We start from the raw sequence: 21418 nt of genomic DNA on the forward strand, positions 1-21418 counted from the left end.
TAGTGTCTACATCTCAAAGGTTTCAATTCGGTTTAGCGATCTTATTTTGAGTGACCGAGCAACTGCTCTGACTCAGAGCAGTTGCAGATTTACGTTACGTATAGTGACATAATCAAAAATGATCCGTATTTGTTAGCTATATTGCGACCATTTTTAGATGCGTTCCGATTTTTAGGTAGGTACGTTCGGATATGCAAAAAATTAAATAAAATTCCATTTTGTAATGGTTTTTGCAACGTGGACGTTAGTGATCGTGTTCTAAATGGTTGAACCTACCAGAAACACGGCCATAAAACTGTCATTCGCAAAAACTGTCATGTACTTAGCATCAAACACATTGGAAAAAACAAATATCAGTTGGACATGTTTATTTTTGAAAAACTCCCAACGCTTCAACAACAAACACAACGAAAACCCGCAACGCAAACAGCAAAGAAGGGGAACAAAAACTAGTCATCATCGTAAAAAATATCTTCGTCCGATTTATGCATATCGAAGAAGAAGAAGTGGGAGAATATTAAATGTATCGATCAATTTATCACTTTTCCAAGCCTCACTTATCGAGCAGTCTGGGTGCGTACATTAGTGCTGTCATTTTTTGAAGTATTATTCTTTTATTTGAGCAAGTGAAGTATCAAATATTACGAGATTGATGGATCCTATTTTGGTATTATAATACCCTTTACAATCTGAACAAACCATCTCTATCGCATTAAATTGGCAATGAAAAGGCGGAAGCCGTAAAACGTGATGGATATTTCCTAATGCTCATTTTTCCACGCTTAAAAGATTATATTTTGAAATAATTCCACATTCAAAGCAAAAAAAAAATACTTAGGAACTATCTATGCAGTTTTCCTGGGAGCTATTGCTGCATTAACATCCACTGCTGGTCTTTCATTAAATTTGGCTGAAATGGAATATTCCTTTTACGCTCTTTGTCACCAAATCGTTGAGGGATTTTGAAACGATTTGCTTATCCGCTAAATTTAAAAATTTTGATCTTAACAAAATTGCTGTGTCAATTTACGGCATTCAATTTTCTGGAATAAAAATTATCTCCTTTAAAATATATATAAAATTTAATTTGCACTTATTCCACGATGAGATTAATTTATCTCTGTCCAATGAAAAATAAGAAATCTTTCGTACATCAGTATTATTAAATGACCTACAATTTCTCTAAATACAACCCTATATTCGAGGCGCTTCAGAGCCCATTTTTTGTATATAATTATGAACACTGTTCACTCGCTATATTACGTCATACTCTATAAAGCAGTTTTCAACTTCCAGAATCGGTTTATTTTCCATACACCATTCCATCGATAAAATCTTCCATCTTGAAGCAGTCCTTAAATATCCTAATAAACTTCTTCAAATCGTCAGCAAAAATTTGATGTTCAACGTCAATAACTTCAACTCTATAAGGACGTAAAAATTGTATTTAATTTTTTTGTTCTTTTCAGGCTATTTTCGCTGCAAGTGAAAGGACTAGTGTCCTTGTGGCGATTGTTTATCGGTAGGAAACACAACCCGCTCAGAAATCGCGTCGACTCTTGCGAATACTCTCCCAACCAGTTGTTCATCGGGACGTTGGGTTTCACGATTTTGTTGTTTCTCCTGCCCACTACCACCATGTATTATATCGTGTTCGCCACCGTAAGTTTATTTGGTAGTCTCTAGTCTATGGCTTTATGATTCTTGTAGAACAGTTCGCATATACTTAAAACTGTATTTTTAAATGAATAAATGTAAAGCTGTATGAAACAATACTACAATACTTTTGCGATCTTGATTAGTTATACTGGGCGGTTCGTAATGAATGGGTGAAATGTAAACATCAAATTGTACCGCTTGAATCAACGAAATGTTGCTAGTTTAGAAGGTTTAAAAGTTCGATTGTCAATTTATGATCTATTACATAATTTTGTTTTAGGTCGCCTGCAGAGGGCGCTAATTACACACGTTTCAACGGAATACTTTCATTATAACTTTCTTACCCAAATCTTTTTCGCAATTTTGAATGTTTGATATATTGATTGTTTCTAAGAGGAAAATGTATTAGCTATAACTTGAATGTTGGGGTTGGTTTCCTTATAGTCATTGCTAAACCAAAAAAATTTCTAGGTTTTGAAATATTACCAATCAAACGTTTTCTATTGTAAAAAATGCTAAACGGCTTTTAATTGCCCAAGAAGATTAGGGTTAAATCTGGCAGAAAAAAAAACAAGCACTAAAGAAACGGTACCCAATGTTTACTGCCAGTTGACAATTTTTTAAAAAGCTTGTGAATCACGAATGGCAATTAAGTCATTAACACAAAACTTTTTGAATGTTTTTAATGTCTAAAAATTTAACGAACGTTATCAAAAACATTTCGACATTTTCCAAGAGAATATGCAGATGGCAGAAGCCTACAAGAAACATTATTTTAAATCTTTAATGGAAAAATTTAAAAACTTAGGACTTTCATAAAAATTATTATTATTTTGTTCTTAAGTTTTGATACTTTTAACTAATAAATTCCTTAGTAAACGATCCTTATTTTATAAGGGGTGTTTTTTTTTTCGATGTATAGAACTTAAGTTGCAATAAAACAACGATGGATTATTCGATTGACATGAATTTTATTTATCCGAAAGATAATCTTGTGCCATTACATTTTAAATATGATTTCTGGCATATGACCGCCACGGCTGGCGCGGATGTAGTCCAATCTGGACGTCCATTTTTCGATGACTTTTTCCAACATTTGTGGCCATATATCGGCAATAACACGGCGAATGTTGTCTTCCAAATGGTGAAGCGTTTGTGGCTTATCCGCATAGACCAATGACTTTACATAGCCCCACAGAAAGTAGTCTAGCGGTGTTAAATCACAAGATCTTGGAGGCCAATTCACAGGTCCAAAACATGAAATTAGGCGGTCACCAAGCGTGTCTTTCAATAAATCGATTGTGGCACGAGCTGTGGGACATGTTGCGCCGTCTTGTTGAAACCACATCTCCTGCCATATCTCCTGCACATCATGGTTATTCAATTCAGGAATGAAAGAGTTAGTAATCATAGCTCTATACCGATCACCATTGGCTGTAATGTTCTGGCCATTATCGTATTTGAAGAAGTACGGACCAATGATTCCACCAGCCCGTAAAGCGCACCAAACAGTCAGTTTTTCTGGATGTAACGGTGTTTCGACATACACTTGAGGATTAGTTTTGCTCCAAATGCGCCAGTTTTGTTTGTTGACGTAGCCATTCAACCAGAAGTGCGCTTCATCGCTAAACAAAATTCGCTTATGAAAATCGGGAACAACGGCAATCTCGTTTTGGGCCCATTCGACGAATCTACGCCTTACATGATAATCGTTTGGCTTCAATTCTTTCACGAGTTGGATTTTGTAAGCACGTAAACCAAGATCCTTCCGCAAAATCTTCCATAAAGTGGATGGACACAGATCCAATTCCTGTGCTCGATGGCGGATGGACTCATTCGGGTCTTCCTCAATACTACGCTCTACAGCAGCAATAACTTCTTCTGTACACAACGTACGGCATTTCTGAGAATGCGAGTTATCAATAAGAGTAAACGTGGTGCGAAAACGTTCCATGGTTAATCGGACTGTCGACGATAAAATGGACGTAGTGCGCGATACGTATTCCGCACAGAACCATTATTTTCGAAATAAAATTGCACTATTTGCAAGCGTTGTTCAGGCGTGAGTCTATTCATGATGAATTGCCAAACCAAACTGAGAATAAATCACTTGACAGCTGCTAAATCGGTCGCCATCTTGAACAGTAATGCCAACTTCAATTTCTATACATCGAAAAAAAAAACACCGATTATATAACAGTAGATATAATACCTGCTTTCAACAGCAGTTTCGGCCGTTTTACACGTAAATTCTCATAAGAAAATTTAAGGTTCATATTAGCGGAAATTGGTCCGCTCAAAGGTCATTCGATCCATACCCTCTTAGCACCAACCAAACCTACCGTCTCCCCTAAAATTTGCAAACAATCGACGAAATCTTCAAAAGTTGTCTTGGTTTTGATGAAGGATTTTTTAACTCCTTTGATCCTCTTCGTTACACCCAAGTTTTTAAATTCACGTTCAAATGCTTCTCGATCTGTTTCTGCAGCCATCAATTCTTGTTTGGCGGATTCCTCTTCCTCCGATGTCTTATATAGCTTTGTGGCGTACATTTTAGCTCTAAGTCCATAATTCGCCCATTATTCTCATCCTTCATCATACCCAGAACCTTTTTATTGACTGTGGGTATACCGTACGGATTATCCTCCGCATAGTCCGATGTATCAAAATACCGGAAACAATCCTTTTTTAAAATCTCGTACGGGTCTATGGATAATATCTCGTATACAAGAGAATCCGTGTCGGTATATAAAACTCGGGAATTGGAAAATCTTTCTTGAATGTAGTTGTAGTGAAAGTCATAAATTGTTGTCTTGGCTATCTCCATAATTGACATCCCAACGTAGATAGGTTTGTTAAAATATATTTCAGATTTTTTTAATTCAATAAGAACGAGATTTTTACTAATTATAGTTGCACTTTTAAATTCGGGTCGGGCAATCAGAGCTTCCGCACCGTAGCGACCTTCCCAGTTTTTCACAAGCTTAACGTTGGAATGGTTCCGTATGTTTTCCATTGTTTTTCCAAACACAGCATTGATCATCAATTTAAACAAGTTCTTTTCAAACTCGTTTTTGGCAGCCTGACGTAGTGCAATATTTAGGTCGATATAGGCTTTTAACCAAGGCGACCGGCTGAACGAGACGGCTCGATGTACCTTTCTTAACTTAGCTCCCAGTTGTAGCGCCTGTTTCAGATTACGATAGTGAATGACATACTCCTGCTTGTCGTATAAGGTGGTCAGTAATTTTTGATTTTCGGATCCTGGAGGGCAGCGATGTTCGGGACATGGAGGTAAATCTGCAAATTTGTCATGCAACTCCTTGGGTATTTCCAAATCGACCTCCAAGATGTAGCCGACGTCCGACTCGTTGGATATATTTAAAATGTCAAGATTTTCGATTTGCTGCTCATCCAACCAATTAAAACCTCCGTACGGTAGGTATTGAGACATTGCCCACCCGTATTGGTTATTGACGTCCGACTGGTTGGATATATTTAAAATGTCAAGATTTTTGATTTGCTGTTCATCCAACCAATTAAAACCTCCGTACGGTAGGTATTGAGACATTGCCCACCCGTATTGGTTATTGACGTCGAAATACATCAAGTATTTATCAACTTTCGAGGGATCGTAGCTGTGCATATATTTGTTGTTGGCTTCCGCATATCGTTTGGAGCACTGACTAAGGCTTCCTCGCATTCCTTTCTCGATAAACAAAATCATGTCGACGTCAATGAGTAGATCGAGTTTTTGCTTCAATTTATACAACATGCAGCTCCACGCGTATCCCGGCAGTGTGTACGCATGTGCAGGATCAAGTCCATAGGTCTTATGTGACGTTTCCCGAAACCTCTCAAAGACGTCTGCCAAGAACAGGATGTCCGTCTTCATATAAAGTTGAGAAAAGCTTCTCCCAGACTTCCTGAGCACGTTTGTAATCTTTTTTGGTCAACGGTTTGTAAAATGCCGAAATAGGAGGCAAAACAGTTTCTTTCAACATATTCCATCCATTCATATAATCGTAGGGGAAAACGCCTTTTTGTTTCAATATATTGGCTTGCTCCTCCGACAATTCACTAAATTCGAGCTCCAGTATTGGATATTCCGTTAAATTAGCCGCCAGCTTATCCAGACCACTCGACATAAATCGAAAACTGTCGATGAATCGGAATTTCACCAGGTTGTCATTTAGGTGCCACGTAAAGGAAATATACTTTTCCTTGTTTATAGGTAGCAAGTCGATCGACCCATCACATTGGGCTAGAGCTTTTATTATTATATTTCCGTCATACGAAGAAAGATTATGAAATACTACGGGAACGGTGTGGCCATCCCTAAATTGGAGATTACAATTTTCGTGTGCGGGTCCCCTGTATTTCCCAGTCAGGTGACAATGGTCTCGAACCTTTTTGTCGTCTTTTTTAAACGCCTTCTCGCATATGTGACACAATTTAGACTTGTAAAATTCCATTTTTTGTCCAGCTGTTAGTTCATCCATTGATATATCACACAAGAATACCGTCTCAATGTTCTCAGCTAATTGCTCCATCTCATTGCAGAACCATTCAGCACAATCCTCTACCGTGTATGACCGCTAATATGAAAGGGAGTCGTCATATGAACATTTAAAATAATAGCCCAGAGAGTACGGAACATGGCGCTGATACTTCTCGGTGTCGGACGCTGATTTATCACATTCGGGAACCAAAAAACATTCCGTGTCCGCATAAACAATAAAAGGAACCTTCTCTTTGTACTTAAAATCCTTGAATTGCACAAAATTCTTGCCTTCTTTGGGAACCCTCGGAATTTCCAAATTTTTGTTTCTCTTCTCACAATCATTGGCGTGTTTCGCTAACTTGTCTTCGGAATAAAAATAATGCAAGCAACGCTCACAAAAATATTTTCTATAATGATCTTTCGAAAGTTGGGATGATAAAAGCCGAGACATACTTTTGATCCATACATAATGGTACGTAACGGGCGTAAAATCGATGGGGTCTTTTTCGGTAAAATACTGACTTTGTATCTGTAGTAGGTTAACGTGTTTGACCTTTTTATCTTTGGTCAGATAAGCAGGAACAACTTGAAACCTATTTGATGATTTTTTCGGCAGCCTATAAACATTCACCGAAACATTATTTTGTCCTTCGAGTCTTGGAATTTGCCGCAATGTCATTGGAAACTGGACACCTTTAAGATTTAAAACAGACTGGAGAGGGAAGTAAGACGAAATCCTTTTAGCGAATTCTGATTTAGCAGGAAACAGAGCAGAAACCACGGCCCAGGCAAAGTACATTTCATCAGAATTTTGCACGTTAATACAAGCGTGTTTTCTTGCTATCGACTCCGGTAACTTCAGGTAACTTCCGGCGTGAAGTGGATTAAACTTGTTGATATTGACCATTAAATTTAGGATTTTCTTCAAAGCCCATCCGGAATCTTTTTCTTGGAACTCCTCTAATCAATCTTGTTTTTTTACATCAGAACCCTTAATACCCAAAATAAGTCAAAACTTAAGATCAAAAGGTCAAATTAAAATTTGTAGAATATAATTGAACTTACATAATTCCAACGAAATATTGTATTCTAAATTTAGTGACTGGGTCAGAATGGCGATGCTTTATTTAATGTGAAATCGCATATCGGATGATTCTACGCATAGCAAAGTCCTCGATATTTTGAAAATATTTAATATTCTCAGTATTCATACCTGTTGTATTTTTTATTTAATCGTTGTGAAAATATGAAACCATAATGAAGCTGTAGGTACTTACCACTTGCTATAATAACACCAGACTTACAGTAGAAAAAACGGAGATTGAAATTACTTGCGACTTGATACACACGTTCAATAACAACAGTGGCAACACGAAGACTCTGATAACGCATCTATGCCTGTCCGCGCACGGAAAATTTCTTCATGGTGGGGACGCACGTGCACGCCTTAACACATCGCGTTGGCCGTAACGAGATTGAGGTGCGCCTTGCATTCTGGATGATATCGACATGGCGGCAATGAGAATTGGATCCAAGAACAGCAAAAGAAAAAACAAACATGAAGATGATATTACAGGATAAGAACGAAAATGTTTACAGTTTTTGAGATATTTCGGTTATTCATTTCCAAAAACAGTCGGTTTCTTAGTTAACAAATTAAGAGCGGAATTAATGTGGGCTTGTATGGAATGGGCAGCTACTTAGTCGAAAAAATTCTTACCCAAGCTGCATTGCCGGCAGAAACCATAGTGACCGCTCGTTCAGTAGTCTTGACGAATTGATGCGAATTATATTTTTATCTGCTTATATTCAAATTAAATCCATTTTATTTTTCGGAAGAAAGATAGACGTGTTTACTCGTACGTCAGACGGGCGGTCACTATGGTTTCTGTCGGCAATGCAGCTTGGGTAAGAATTTTTTCGACTAAGTAGCTGCCCATTCCATACAAGCCCACATTAATTCCGCTCTTAATTTGTTAACTAAGAAACCGACTGTTTTTGGAAATGAATAACCGAAATATTTCAAAAACTGTAAACATTTTCGTTCTTATCCTGTAATATCATCTTCATGTTTGTTTTTTCTTTTGCTGTTCTTGGATCCAATTCTCATTGCCGCCATGTCGATATCATCCAGAATGCAAGGCGCACCTCAATCTCGTTACGGCCAACGCGATGTGTTAAGGCGTCCACGTGCGTCCCCACCATGAAGAAATTTTCCGTGCGCGGACAGGCATAGATGCGTTATCAGAGTCTTCGTGTTGCCACTGTTGTTATTGAACGTGTGTATCAAGTCGCAAGTAATTTCAATCTCCGTTTTTTCTACTGTAAGTCTGGTGTTATTATAGCAAGTGGTAAGTACCTACAGCTTCATTATGGTTTCATATTTTCACAACGATTAAATAAAAAATACAACAGGTATGAATACTGAGAATATTAAATATTTTCAAAATATCGAGGACTTTGCTATGCGTAGAATCATCCGATATGCGATTTCACATTAAATAAAGCATCGCCATTCTGACCCAGTCACTAAATTTAGAATACAATATTTCGTTGGAATTATGTAAGTTCAATTATATTCTACAAATTTTAATTTGACCTTTTGATCTTAAGTTTTGACTTATTTTGGGTATTAAGGGTTCTGATGTAAAAAAACAAGATTGATTTACCATTTTTTGAGTTTAGCAATAATGATATATAAAAATTATTGTGGTTTCTTTATAGGATGCTGCTATATTAAGGTTTGATGTCAACGAAACTTTTACTTTTGTTTAGTTTGCCAAAGTTACATTTTGTGATACTTTAAATAAACGATTTGACGTAAATAAATTTTATGCACGTGTCGTTGTACCGATTTATTTTAAAGAATCCGTGTTACTACTCAACAGTTCACAAAAATCTTCTATCGAAGGCCCGGACCACACAATAGCGTTCAGTGCTACGTCCTTCCAAAAGTTTACCTTGCAGGACACTCAAATTGGGATTTTCAGTTGTGCTCTAGCTTTAGAGTTGTAGTACGTGTGCGACACAGTGAAAAAAATGTCTGTGGTCGAAGCGCTTATTGGAGCCATTAGAGCTTTGTTGGCTCTTTTACTGGCTTCTCCTAAAAATGATGGTGTCGCTCAGGGTATGAAAGAATGTACTCAAGCGATAAGAAGAATCCAAAAGGAAATGCGGACTACGAAAACGGTGGGAGAAAAACAACGTCTGGTAGCTCAAATGGTCCAAGTTAAATCGTTTCGGAGTCAATTCAAAGGAATGCTGAAGAGAGGTTCCGGAAGTAGACCCGTAACTGCGAGAGATCGCGTTCATTGGGATGATGTTAATTCAACATTTGAATCGCGCATCAGGACTGGCGTCATAATTAACCTTCAACACAAGGACGTGCAGAGTTTCCTCCAAGACTGTTTCGCACTATTTCGACGACGTGTCAACAACGCGCTGAAAACGGACCAGGCCGTCAAAATAAACGGTGTCTTCGGGGGAGAATTTCAAATTCAAAAGACTGATCAAATCGGGACGGAAATTAAATACTTTACAACTTCGAACGCAGCAATCTATAAAGATACTAATTTACAACGATGGTTTGACAGAAATGTATTACCAATTAAAACCCAATTAGAGGAGTTCCAAGAAAAAGATTCCGGATGGGCTTTGAAGAAAATCCTAAATTTAATGGTCAATATCAACAAGTTTAATCCACTTCACGCCGGAAGTTACCTGAAGTTACCGGAGTCGATTGCAAGAAAAAAAAATCTGATGAAATGTGCTTTGCCTGGGCCGTGGTTTCTGCTCTGTTTCCTGCTCCATCAGAATTCGCAAAAAGGATTTCGTCTTACCCCCCTCTCCAGTCTGTTTTAAATCTTAAAGGTGTCCAGTTTCCAATGACATTGCGGCAAATTCCAAGATTCGAAGGACAAAATAATGTTTCGGTGAATGTTTATAGGCTGCCGAAAAAATCATCAAATAGGTTTCAAGTTGTTCCTGCTTATCTGACCAAAGATAAAAAGGTCAAACACGTTAACCTACTACAGATACAAAGTCAGTATTTTACCGAAAAAACCCCATCGATTTTACGCCCGTTACGTACCATTATGTATGGATCAAAAGTATGTCTCGGCTTTTATCATCCCAACTTTCGAAAGATCATTATAGAAAATATTTTTGTGAGCGTTGCTTGCATTATTTTTATTCCGAAGACAAGTTAGCGAAACACGCCAATGATTGTGAGAAGAGAAACAAAAATTTGGAAATTCCGAGGGTTCCCAAAGAAGGCAAGAATTTTGTGCAATTCAAGGATTTTAAGTACAAAGAGAAGGTTCCTTTTATTGTTTATGCGGACACGGAATGTTTTTTGGTTCCCGAATGTGATAAATCAGCGTCCGACACCGAGAAGTATCAGCGCCATGTTCCGTACTCTCTGGGCTATTATTTTAAATGTTCATATGACGACTCCCTTTCATATTAGCGGTCATACACGGTAGAGGATTGTGCTGAATGGTTCTGCAATGAGATGGAGCAATTAGCTGAGAACATTGAGACGGTATTCTTGTGTGATATATCAATGGATGAACTAACAGCTGGACAAAAATGGAATTTTACAAGTCTAAATTGTGTCACATATGCGAGAAGGCGTTTGAAAAAGACGACAAAAAGGTTCGAGACCATTGTCACCTGACTGGGAAATACAGGGGACCCGCACACGAAAATTGTAATCTCCAATTTAGGGATGGCCACACCGTTCCCGTAGTATTTCATAATCTTTCTTCGTATGACGGAAATATAATAATAAAAGCTCTAGCCAAATGTGATGGGTCGATCGACTTGCTACCTATAAACAAGGAAAAGTATATTTCCTTTACGTGGCACCTAAATGACAACCTGGTGAAATTCCGATTCATCGACAGTTTTCGATTTATGTCGAGTGGTCTGGATAAGCTGGCGGCTAATTTAACGGAATATCCAATACTGGAGCTCGAATTTAGTGAACTGTCGGAGGAGCAAGCCAATATATTGAAACAAAAAGGCGTTTTCCCCTACGATTATATGAATGGATGGAATATGTTGAAAGAAACTGTTTTGCCTCCTATTTCGGCATTTTACAAACCGTTGACCAAAAAAGATTACAAACGTGCTCAGGAAGTCTGGGAGAAGCTTTTCTCAACTTTATATGAAGACGGACATCCTGTTCTTGGCAGACGTCTTTGAGAGGTTTCGGGAAACGTCACATAAGACCTATGGACTTGATCCTGCACATGCGTACACACTGCCGGGATACGCGTGGAGCTGCATGTTGTATAAATTGAAGCAAAAACTCGATCTACTCATTGACGTCGACATGATTTTGTTTATCGAGAAAGGAATGCGAGGAAGCCTTAGTCAGTGCTCCAAACGATATGCGGAAGCCAACAACAAATATATGCACAGCTACGATCCCTCGAAAGTTGATAAATACTTGATGTATTTCGACGTCAATAACCAATACGGGTGGGCAATGTCTCAATACCTACCGAACGGAGGTTTTAATTGGTTGGATGAACAGCAAATCAAAAATCTTGACATTTTAAATATATCCAACCAGTCGGACGTCAATAACCAATACGGGTGGGCAATGTCTCAATACCTACCGTACGGAGGTTTTAATTGGTTGGATGAGCAGCAAATCGAAAATCTTGACATTTTAAATATATCCAACGAGTCGGACGTCGGCTACATCTTGGAGGTCGATTTGGAAATACCCAAGGAGTTGCATGACAAATTTGCAGATTTACCTCCATGTCCCGAACATCGCTGCCCTCCAGGATCCGAAAATCAAAAATTACTGACCACCTTATACGACAAGCAGGAGTATGTCATTCACTATCGTAATCTGAAACAGGCGCTACAACTGGGAGCTAAGTTAAGAAAGGTACATCGAGCCGTCTCGTTCAGCCGGTCGCCTTGGTTAAAAGCCTATATCGACCTAAATATTGCACTACGTCAGGCTGCCAAAAACGAGTTTGAAAAGAACTTGTTTAAATTGATGATCAATGCTGTGTTTGGAAAAACAATGGAAAACATACGGAACCATTCCAACGTTAAGCTTGTGAAAAACTGGGAAGGTCGCTACGGTGCGGAAGCTCTGATTGCCCGACCCGAATTTAAAAGTGCAACTATAATTAGTAAAAATCTCGTTCTTATTGAATTAAAAAAATCTGAAATATATTTTAACAAACCTATCTACGTTGGGATGTCAATTATGGAGATAGCCAAGACAACAATTTATGACTTTCACTACAACTACATTCAAGAAAGATTTTCCAATTCCCGAGTTTTATATACCGACACGGATTCTCTTGTATACGAGATATTATCCATAGACCCGTACGAGATTTTAAAAAAGGATTGTTTCCGGTATTTTGATACATCGGACTATGCGGAGGATAATCCGTACGGTATACCCACAGTCAATAAAAAGGTTCTGGGTATGATGAAGGATGAGAGTAATGGGCGAATTATGTCTCATTTTATCGGACTTAGAGCTAAAATGTACGCCACAAAGCTATATAAGACACCGGAGGAAGAGGAATCCGCAAAACAAGAATTGATGGCTGCAGAAACAGATCTAGAAGCATTTGAACATGAATTTAAAAACTTGGGTGTAACGAAGAGGATCAAAGGAGTTAAAAAATCCTTCATCAAAACTAAGATAACTTTTGAAGATTTCGTCGATTGTTTGCAAAATTTCGCTGAAAAAAACATATCGCAGAATTTAATAAGAGCTAGCAAACTGGAGTTGCACACAGTATCCCAAAAGAAGATCGGGTTAAGTCCTTGCGATGATAAACGTCGCATATCAAAGTCGTCAGTAGAAACGTTACCGTGGGGTCACTATTCGATTATGGAAGAAAAAACTGTCTCCGCTTGATTATAAATGTGTTTTATAGGTTTAGCTTTGAAATTTCGTTTTTTTCCTAAAAATCGAATGCGCTTAAGGACTCAGTTCACGTCTGGCAGCCTCGTTAAATTTTTATTTTTAAAAATGCATGAAATATTTTGATCTTTTTTGTTACATTTTGGGCATATTTAGAATAAAAAAGACCGGAACTCCTTAATATTTTTCGCTTATTACCTCCAACTACTTTTATTATATTTTCCACTGTTAATAAACAGTTTGACTCCTGTAAATTTGGTTTTTAATTTTGCAACTAACCAGTACCTATAATACGTGTCTACCGTTAACAGCAAACAGACGACCGATTTGCAAATGCCTATTTTGAAAAAGTGTTTATCAATCTAGAAGACATTTATTTAAAGATTAAATGTGCTATTGGATTCAATTTTTCAATATATTTAACTTTATCTCGCAACTATGCCTCGCAACCGCAGATAAGAGACTACGGTGCGGCGATATCCTAGTGGGCGGATGGATCGCCTTTGCTTTTAAGGCGCAAAATATATTTGCGTGTGGGATGAATAATTTTTGTTGTGTATTTTTTACCTAATTATTTCATGTGTTTTCATGAAATTCGACATATCTGCGAGATCTGTTTTTACTCTATCCTGTGTACGGCTAAGATTGGACGGGTCCCGGGTTCGATCCTCGGTAGCGAAAAAAAAAATAGTCATCATTCTCAATACCTAACACACAATTACCCAATAATTTTAATATGCCCGTTAGGCGTTAAAGTCGGTAGGTTTGGTTGGTGCTAAGAGGGTATGGATCGAATGACCTTTGAGCGGATCAATTTCCGCTAATATGAACCTTAAATTTTCTTATGGGAATTTACGTGTAAAAACGGCCGAAATTGCTGTTGAAAGCAGGTATTATATCTACTTATAACTAACCAAAACTAAAATTCCAACATGTTGTCAATTCTCAATAATCTCTCTCATGACTCAGGGCTTTATCTTTTGCATGCACCTCCTTTAGCTCCGCCCCGTTCAAACAATATATAACCAACAATATAAGCAAAGCTATAGCAGAATGCAATCTAGTTTCAGTTAAGCTCTGAAGAACTCAACAGGATGATTGGCGAAATGTTAGCAAGTTCGACTCCTCAACAACCTAAGCAGGTGGAATCCAGAAGATTTGTAAATAGTATAACAGTAGCGTGTGGCCATTTCTTTAATAAATTAAAAGCAGACAAATATTTTAAAAACTGTACGCCTCATTATGTCTTTAGACGTTAAGTTTCTTGTACTATTTACTATCGATCTCATGATTTTAATGATCGAGAAAATGATCCGTATATTACAGCACAACACCAAATTAATTGTGACGGATTTCCAACAGGTTTTTATATACTGACAACAGATAGTTATTTGAAAGTGATAATCTTGTCCACCTTCTGACAATCTTATGGCAGATTAAAACTGCAGTCCAATGCGCTGTTTCTTAATGCGAAAGAGTGTTATAACTGACTATAAAACTGTAAAACTTGCTGGCCTTGGCCGTATTCTAAATGTCGTAGTTTTAAAAATAGTTGAAAGGTGTTCTAATATGACTGTCCCATGAGGTCACCGAAGAGATGAGAAACGTTGAAACCCTCTTGAGAGAGGAAATAAAGATAGTGGATTGTAAAAAAATGGTGTGGCTCAGTCGAACATGTGATTGACATAAAAGGAAAAATGTGGGACTCCGAAGACATCTGACTACATAATAACTAAAATTTACAAATTGGGTTGTATTATTGTATTTTGATGTTTTTGATCTTATATTTATCTCTATAATTATAATAATCTGTAATTATTATTATATTTATTATGAGCTACCTCCAGTAAGGTCGCTACGAATTACTTTCGTTCACCGAACTCGTCTTTCTATTGTATTCTATTGTATTGTATTGTATGCAAAAAGTGTGTCGCTAATTAAGAACGGTTCGAGGTGTGTGGTTGTTAAAATGTGGAAAACTATATATACATGCAGTTGTCCACTCTGTTTACAAATTTAAAAATTTACATTTTATTGCTCTCCCGCATTAAGAAAGGAAAACTGCTGGAAGGAGTTATACTACCCTGAAATATAATAAAATTTTATATGTTCAAGGCCTTATGAACAACTTATGTCTTAACCACAGCAATTATAATAATTGTTGTGTAAGAACACCGTGCAAAAAAAATCGCTAAAACAGAAGTTGAAAGTCCTCTACAAATACAGTGTAAGCAATGCCAACTTCTGACTGATTTCCATATAAGGACCACAGTGGTCAGTGTGAGGCTTGCTCCCAGAGTAATTTTCTTTTTGAGAAGATGCTGTGAAATGTATATGTAATTGAATGCTTAAAATCTGGACATTACTTCAGAGGGGAGCAGATGTGAGGTGTTTTAATTCTGTGTTCGATGACTCGAGCGGAGATAGTTTTACGGCTCTGTAAACATAAGAGTTGATAACTGATGATTTTTGGGTCGGATGGTGATGTGACAATGCATTAAGGTGACGGTCTGATTTTTGTAAACTGAAAAAATGGTCTGACTTTCTATTAATAAAAATAGTTAAGAGTGGGAGATTATTATTAACTTCTAATTCAAAGATACGACGTAAGTGGGGAAGTGTGTAGAGTGTGGCTTTAAGTGGTTAAGAAAATGTCTGAAGGATCCTTGACCATAAGGCTAAATAACAAAAGTATCATCAATCGGTATGTTTTGGTTTTAGATGGAAAGTGTCTACTGCTTAATATTTGTTCATAAATTTGACCGTTTCAAGAAATATGTGTTCCAGATAAGAATTTTTTAATTTAGATTTGATTATAGATTCTTGGATTTTAATATATCTGAAAAAATGTTGAGACTGTCTAGACAAAAATTAGGAAAAGCATTAAATGAACGGATATTGAAAATATAAATTGGTGTTTTTTAGCATAATCAATTGAATCTCGTGAATTAGTTAAATAGTTGGACGAGTATTTTATTTTCACAAGTTTAAAGTAAGTCTGTTGACAAATAAACCAAATAAAAAGTACATTAATCATTTTTCCCTTTGCATACCCCCGGCTAGAACGATCTGAATAGTAAATTCCAAATTTTGGTTGCCTTCTGGGGGATGTGTGATCTAATTAATGGCCTACAATTTGAATGTATTTATACTAACAATCGTCATTATTGTATCTCTCATTTTTAGCTCTATATAATCCTTGTTAGCATTATCTTTTTTTTTTTGGGACTTGTATAATTTTACATTTATACAAATTTTGTATTTTTTGTTATTTATTTGCATATATAATTAACCAAGATCTTTATTGTTTCATACACATATACAGTTTTTTTGTTTGTTGACAATTTTATTTTACATAACACAATGTGAAGTGTATTTAATCTCTCTTGGAATCCTAAAGAAGGCAATAAAATTGCCGAAAAGTAAATCACCTAATATTTTGACTTTTCATTAGCCCAGAAAAAACCATCAATTTATTAATATATATGTTGTTATTTGCTAAGTTTCGAATGACCACGCTGCTGTTCAACAACTTGCTCGCTAGTCTGAAGAATTTCTTCAATGCTCTACCGCTGTACGTGATTTTTCTCTGGATATGCAACTCGCCCAGCGTTGCAGGTAAATAACTCATGATCGATGGTCAATGGTCAGTTAAAGTCCATTCCAGAAAGGTGTAGGGTAATAAAGCCTCGTTAAATTTGCCAGAGGACTGCAGAATGATTCAATATTATTTATTTATTCTCAAGTCATAAGTTACTATATTATTATGAAGGCCTTAAAGAAAAAGAAACTATATCTGCGATAAATTAAGTTGTCAGTAAGTAATAACAACAGAACAATGCGGGAACAACGCAAAGAATAAAAAAATCCTCTTAATTAATAGGAACTGAAATTAAGCAATAGGTCTTTGACATTAAACAAATTTATACTTTTAATATATCATCATCATCATCATTATCATTTTAATAATCATTCCAATTTGGACGATTATTAGTCTCCTCCCTTTCGCTGAATGCACCTTGATCCCTATTGATAAGCCTTCCATGAAAGCCTGGCCAGTACTGGTTATACAGGGTCTTCGAAAAAAACGGAGATATTTTAGAGTGCGATTCCTTGCTGAACAGTATGAAGAAAATAATTATTTGAAATGTCATTTATAATGACAAAATACTTGTTTTGCTTTAACTAGATAACAATTGTGAAGTCCAGTGGCGTTCAGCCTGGTATCTTAACAAACATTATTGTCTCGGGCATGTACGCACAGACCTTTTTTGCAATTTTTGTTGTTTATTTTTAATAAGTCGCTAAAAGTATAATTTATGATTCTTCAGTTGTTTTCGCATTTTGTCTCGTTTTCGAACATTTTTTCTAATTCAATTATCAAAATAGGTATATCGCTACCAAAACACATAAAATAGTAATGTAGCTTATAATACCTTTTAAATCAGGAAAGAATCCTTCGTTTCATAGCTGCCATAAAATACAGGGAGTTCCATTCACGCTTAATTTATAATTTTGAAAATAATAATTAGTTATGAGTACTAAACTAGTAGAATAACAATGTTTTTTTTTTGTTTCTATCGCGCAACATTTTTGAATTAATTTTTGATATATCTACACTACTCTATTGGCATACATTTTGGCATTAACTTACGGAACTTTAGTTCCGAAAACAAATATAGTTTCTGCGATTCCCAAATATGTAATCAAAACATTGCCGCGTCGGGTCGTGGCGGCATATGTTGCAGAAAGCACATTTATCGCGTAATTGCGTTTGTTGTAAGGCAGTGGTTTCATGAGGTCAGTAAACATTGTACAGTTTTTTTTTAATGCCAAGACTATATTATTGTTTTGCTGTGGCAACGCTGTAACATTCCAAATATTTGAATTGAGTCCCCTTAAATGGCTATCTTTATCTATTCTTCATATACTTCTAATAGACCATCGAGTAGTAGCGAGCCTGTACTAGTATTTAATTGTTTAATTGTTGCTAATGATTAATGTCCATTCATTTGTTCGGCTGGTTAGTATGTGTGAGTTTCACTTTGTAATTGGAATTTTCTGCGGAGTGGCGTAAATAAATGAATAACTAAATATATAAAATAAATAAGAACTAAAAGTTCAGATTTCCACTAAATTATATATATTCACATGACAATTGTTTTGTCAACACCGTATCTTTATCAATTTTTTATTTTAATCTCGCCAAGTACTCGCAGTTCTTAGATTCTGGCAAAAGAAATGCATATACCAATGTGCTAATCAATTTTATGCATACTCTTAGCCAGTCGCAGTTCAACTTTGTTCGTAATGCGAACAATCGTATCTTGGATCTAGTCCTTTCCAACTATGATTGCTGCCAGGTAGAAAGATCTCTCGATTTGCTGGTCAAGGAGGATGCGCACCATCCTGCACTCTCTTTGTGCGTTAATTATATGCAGCCAACATTACTTTCCAATCTTACTACAAAATTTCAGGGCAATTTTAATTTTCGAAAGGCAGATTTTCCACGCCTCTATCGAATGTTGGCGGACTGCAATTGGTCTTTTGTTGGGGAGTGCTCTGATGTTGAAACCAATGACTTAATTTGCAGCCAATTGTATGCATTTTTTAACGAATGTGTTCCAAGATATATCAATTATTCAAATAGATTTCCCTCATGGTACACTAGTTCTATAATAAGTGACATTAAAAAAAAAAGAATAAACTGCACAAAAAAATGAGAAAGGCGCCTAACGATAAGATTTCCGCATAGTTCACAAACCTAAGAAAAATAATTAAAACCGAAGTCTCAGATAAAGAGCGATCCATCTAGATTTTGGACATTCGTGAAAAACAAAAAGGATGCCGCTGGCGTTGCCGATTATATGATCCATGAGGGTTGTGAATTCAACAACCCATCTGATATCGTTAGTGGTTTCGCAGATTTCTTTAATCAATCGTTATTCCTAGATCTAACCTACCTTTGGATAACAAGTCAAATGGCTCTCTGAATTATCAAGCCATAGGTGTTCGGAATGTTGCCGAAGATGAAGTAATATCTGCTTGTAAGAAATTAAAGCCCAAGTTGACCGCAGAACCAGATCTCATGCCATCACTGCTTTTAAAGGACTGCGCTTATGTACTCGCCAAGCCACTTCAGCGATTATTTAATCTCTGTCTTCAGTCCAGCCACATTCCTGAGTCGTGGAAAACTTCCACAGTTTGCCCAGTTCATAAGAAATCAGACAAGAATGTCATCAGTAATTATAGACCCATCTCGATAATATGCAACTTCCTCAAGGTTTTCGAAATCCTTCTCTATAATGTTATTTACTCGGCGACGAGTCAACAGCTGTGTTCGAAACAGCACGGTTTTATAAGGGGTAGATCGACAACTACAAATTTATTTCTTATCACGCAGAATACAGCTAATGCCATCGATGACCATGCACAGCTGGATGTCATTTATGTAGATTTAACAAAAGCATTTGACAGACTAGATCGCAGCATTCTGTTAAACAAATTATCTAGAAATGGATTTTCCTCCTCTTTACTCACGTTCACGGAATCATACTTAACTAACCGCAGCCAGTACGTTTTCGTGAATGGTTTCAGTTCGAGCGAATATAATGTAACTTCGGGTGTGCCACAGGGCTCCGTCCTAGGGCCCTTATTGTTCATTCTATTTATGAATTACATATGGCTGGACCTTTCCTTCAAATACCTTCTTTATGCGGATGACTTAAAACTGTATGTTATCATAAATCATTTTCTTGATTGCATTCGACTGCAACATGATCTGAAGATTCTAAATCTGTGGTGTAACAACAACATGATGCCTCTTAACATTAACAAAGGCAGTGTCACGACTTACTCTTTGAAATCGTCCCCAATTCTCTTTGACTACAGCATTGGCTCAACATCTCTTGCTAGACCGGACTTAGTGCGCGACCTAGGTGTAATATTCGATAAAAAGTTGTCGTTCGTTGATCACATCGAGTCAATAGTGGCAAACTCGTCTAAAACTTTAGGTCAGATGCGGTAGGGATTTTGCTTCACATAAATCGATAAAGCTTTTGTTTACCGCTTATATTCGCTCGAAGTTAGAATATGCCCCTGCTATCTGCCGTTCGCAGAACTTGGAGTCCATTCAAAGGCGATTTCTATAATATATGTATTATAAAAGTCATGGATCTTATCCTGAACAGGGTGTTTCTCAGACTGAGTTGCTGAATTTGTTTTCGATGGACTCTCTGCAGACCAGGCGCGAGTATTTGTCACAAGTTTTGTTATACAAGCTGATTCATAATTCGGTAAATTGTTCTGACTTACTTGAGCAGCTGAATTTCATGGTTCCGCGGTTAGCATCGCGATACTCTGCTACCTTTTACCTTCCCACCGCGAGGACTAATGTCTTGAAGTTCTCTCCCTTATATAATATGTGCAACGTATCCAACCGTACCAGCGATTTAGACATTTTTAATTGCAGTGTGGGTAGCATTAGGCTAAAATTCTGTTGTGGCTAGTTTTCTTGCAATTCCGTTGCCTTCGCAGTTGAGTAATTTCCTTCATTAGTATTTTTCTTTTGTTCGTTTTGTTGCGGATCATCTTTTTTGCAATATTAGTGTATTTGCGTGGTGGTGTTTATACTTTGTAAATAATTTTGTAATTCTGATTAAATGTTGTTGGTGTTCGCTTGCTCTATAATTGAGTTTGATCCTGTTGATCCGTGTATGTAAATAAATAAATAAATAAATAAATAAAATAAATGTGATGACCTTTGATAAAGACACGGTATTGTCGAAACAATTGTCATGTGAATATATATAATTTCGTGAAAATCTGAACTTTTAGTTCTTATTTACTTTGTTAAATGTTGTGTTATGATTAGAAGCGGCAACGTTGTATCGTGAGTATCCAAATTTTCAAATAACACGGATCTTGCGTACGGGAAGCGTTACTTTACCACGTCAGTTTTGTTTCCCACGGATCCGAGCCACTTCGGATATTTTTTATTTTTTTATTTTATTAAATACACGCTCCGCTCTTGCCAAATAAACTCATAACTCAAATGCCGTTTACCGCACTTGTTGCATAATATACTATGCCGCTTCTCCTACCATCGATCATCAATCGCCCGATATACCTAAGAGTGCGTATACATTGGTTCGCTGCGCCGCGAACGCGATTCATATGTATTAGTACCGGTTTGCAAAAGGCGCGCAAACCGCTCGCCTCTGTCCGTGTCCAGTCGGTTTTTTGACGCTCTCCTTTGCATGTTCACGGCGCAATTGGAACGGAGATAAAAGGGATTTGTTGTTTTCCTTGCGCTTTTATTGTGTTCTTGAAGATTGCGTGGT

The 21418-nt window shown here is 36.9% G+C and overlaps 2 protein-coding genes across 2 annotated transcripts in view; both read left to right on the plus strand.

Annotated features, from left to right (window-relative positions):
* Positions 1-21418, plus strand: part of LOC132698999 (mucin-2-like) — a 475159-nt gene that overhangs the window by 288380 nt on the left and 165361 nt on the right. The gene's annotated exons all lie outside the window — the stretch shown is intronic.
* LOC132699998 (phosphatidylinositol N-acetylglucosaminyltransferase subunit Q) overlaps positions 1-21418 on the plus strand; it is a 29501-nt gene that overhangs the window by 7428 nt on the left and 655 nt on the right. Inside the window, exons 3-4 of the mRNA XM_060667035.1 lie at positions 1470-1662; positions 16580-16694. Of these exons, the coding sequence (XP_060523018.1) occupies positions 1470-1662; positions 16580-16694 (308 nt within the window). The remainder of the gene's footprint in view (positions 1-1469; positions 1663-16579; positions 16695-21418) is intronic.

The sequence above is a fragment of the Cylas formicarius genome, unplaced genomic scaffold (assembly GCF_029955315.1).
Source record: "Cylas formicarius isolate icCylForm1 unplaced genomic scaffold, icCylForm1.1 PGA_scaffold_3__17_contigs__length_32017465, whole genome shotgun sequence".
NCBI lineage: Eukaryota > Metazoa > Arthropoda > Insecta > Coleoptera > Brentidae > Cylas > Cylas formicarius.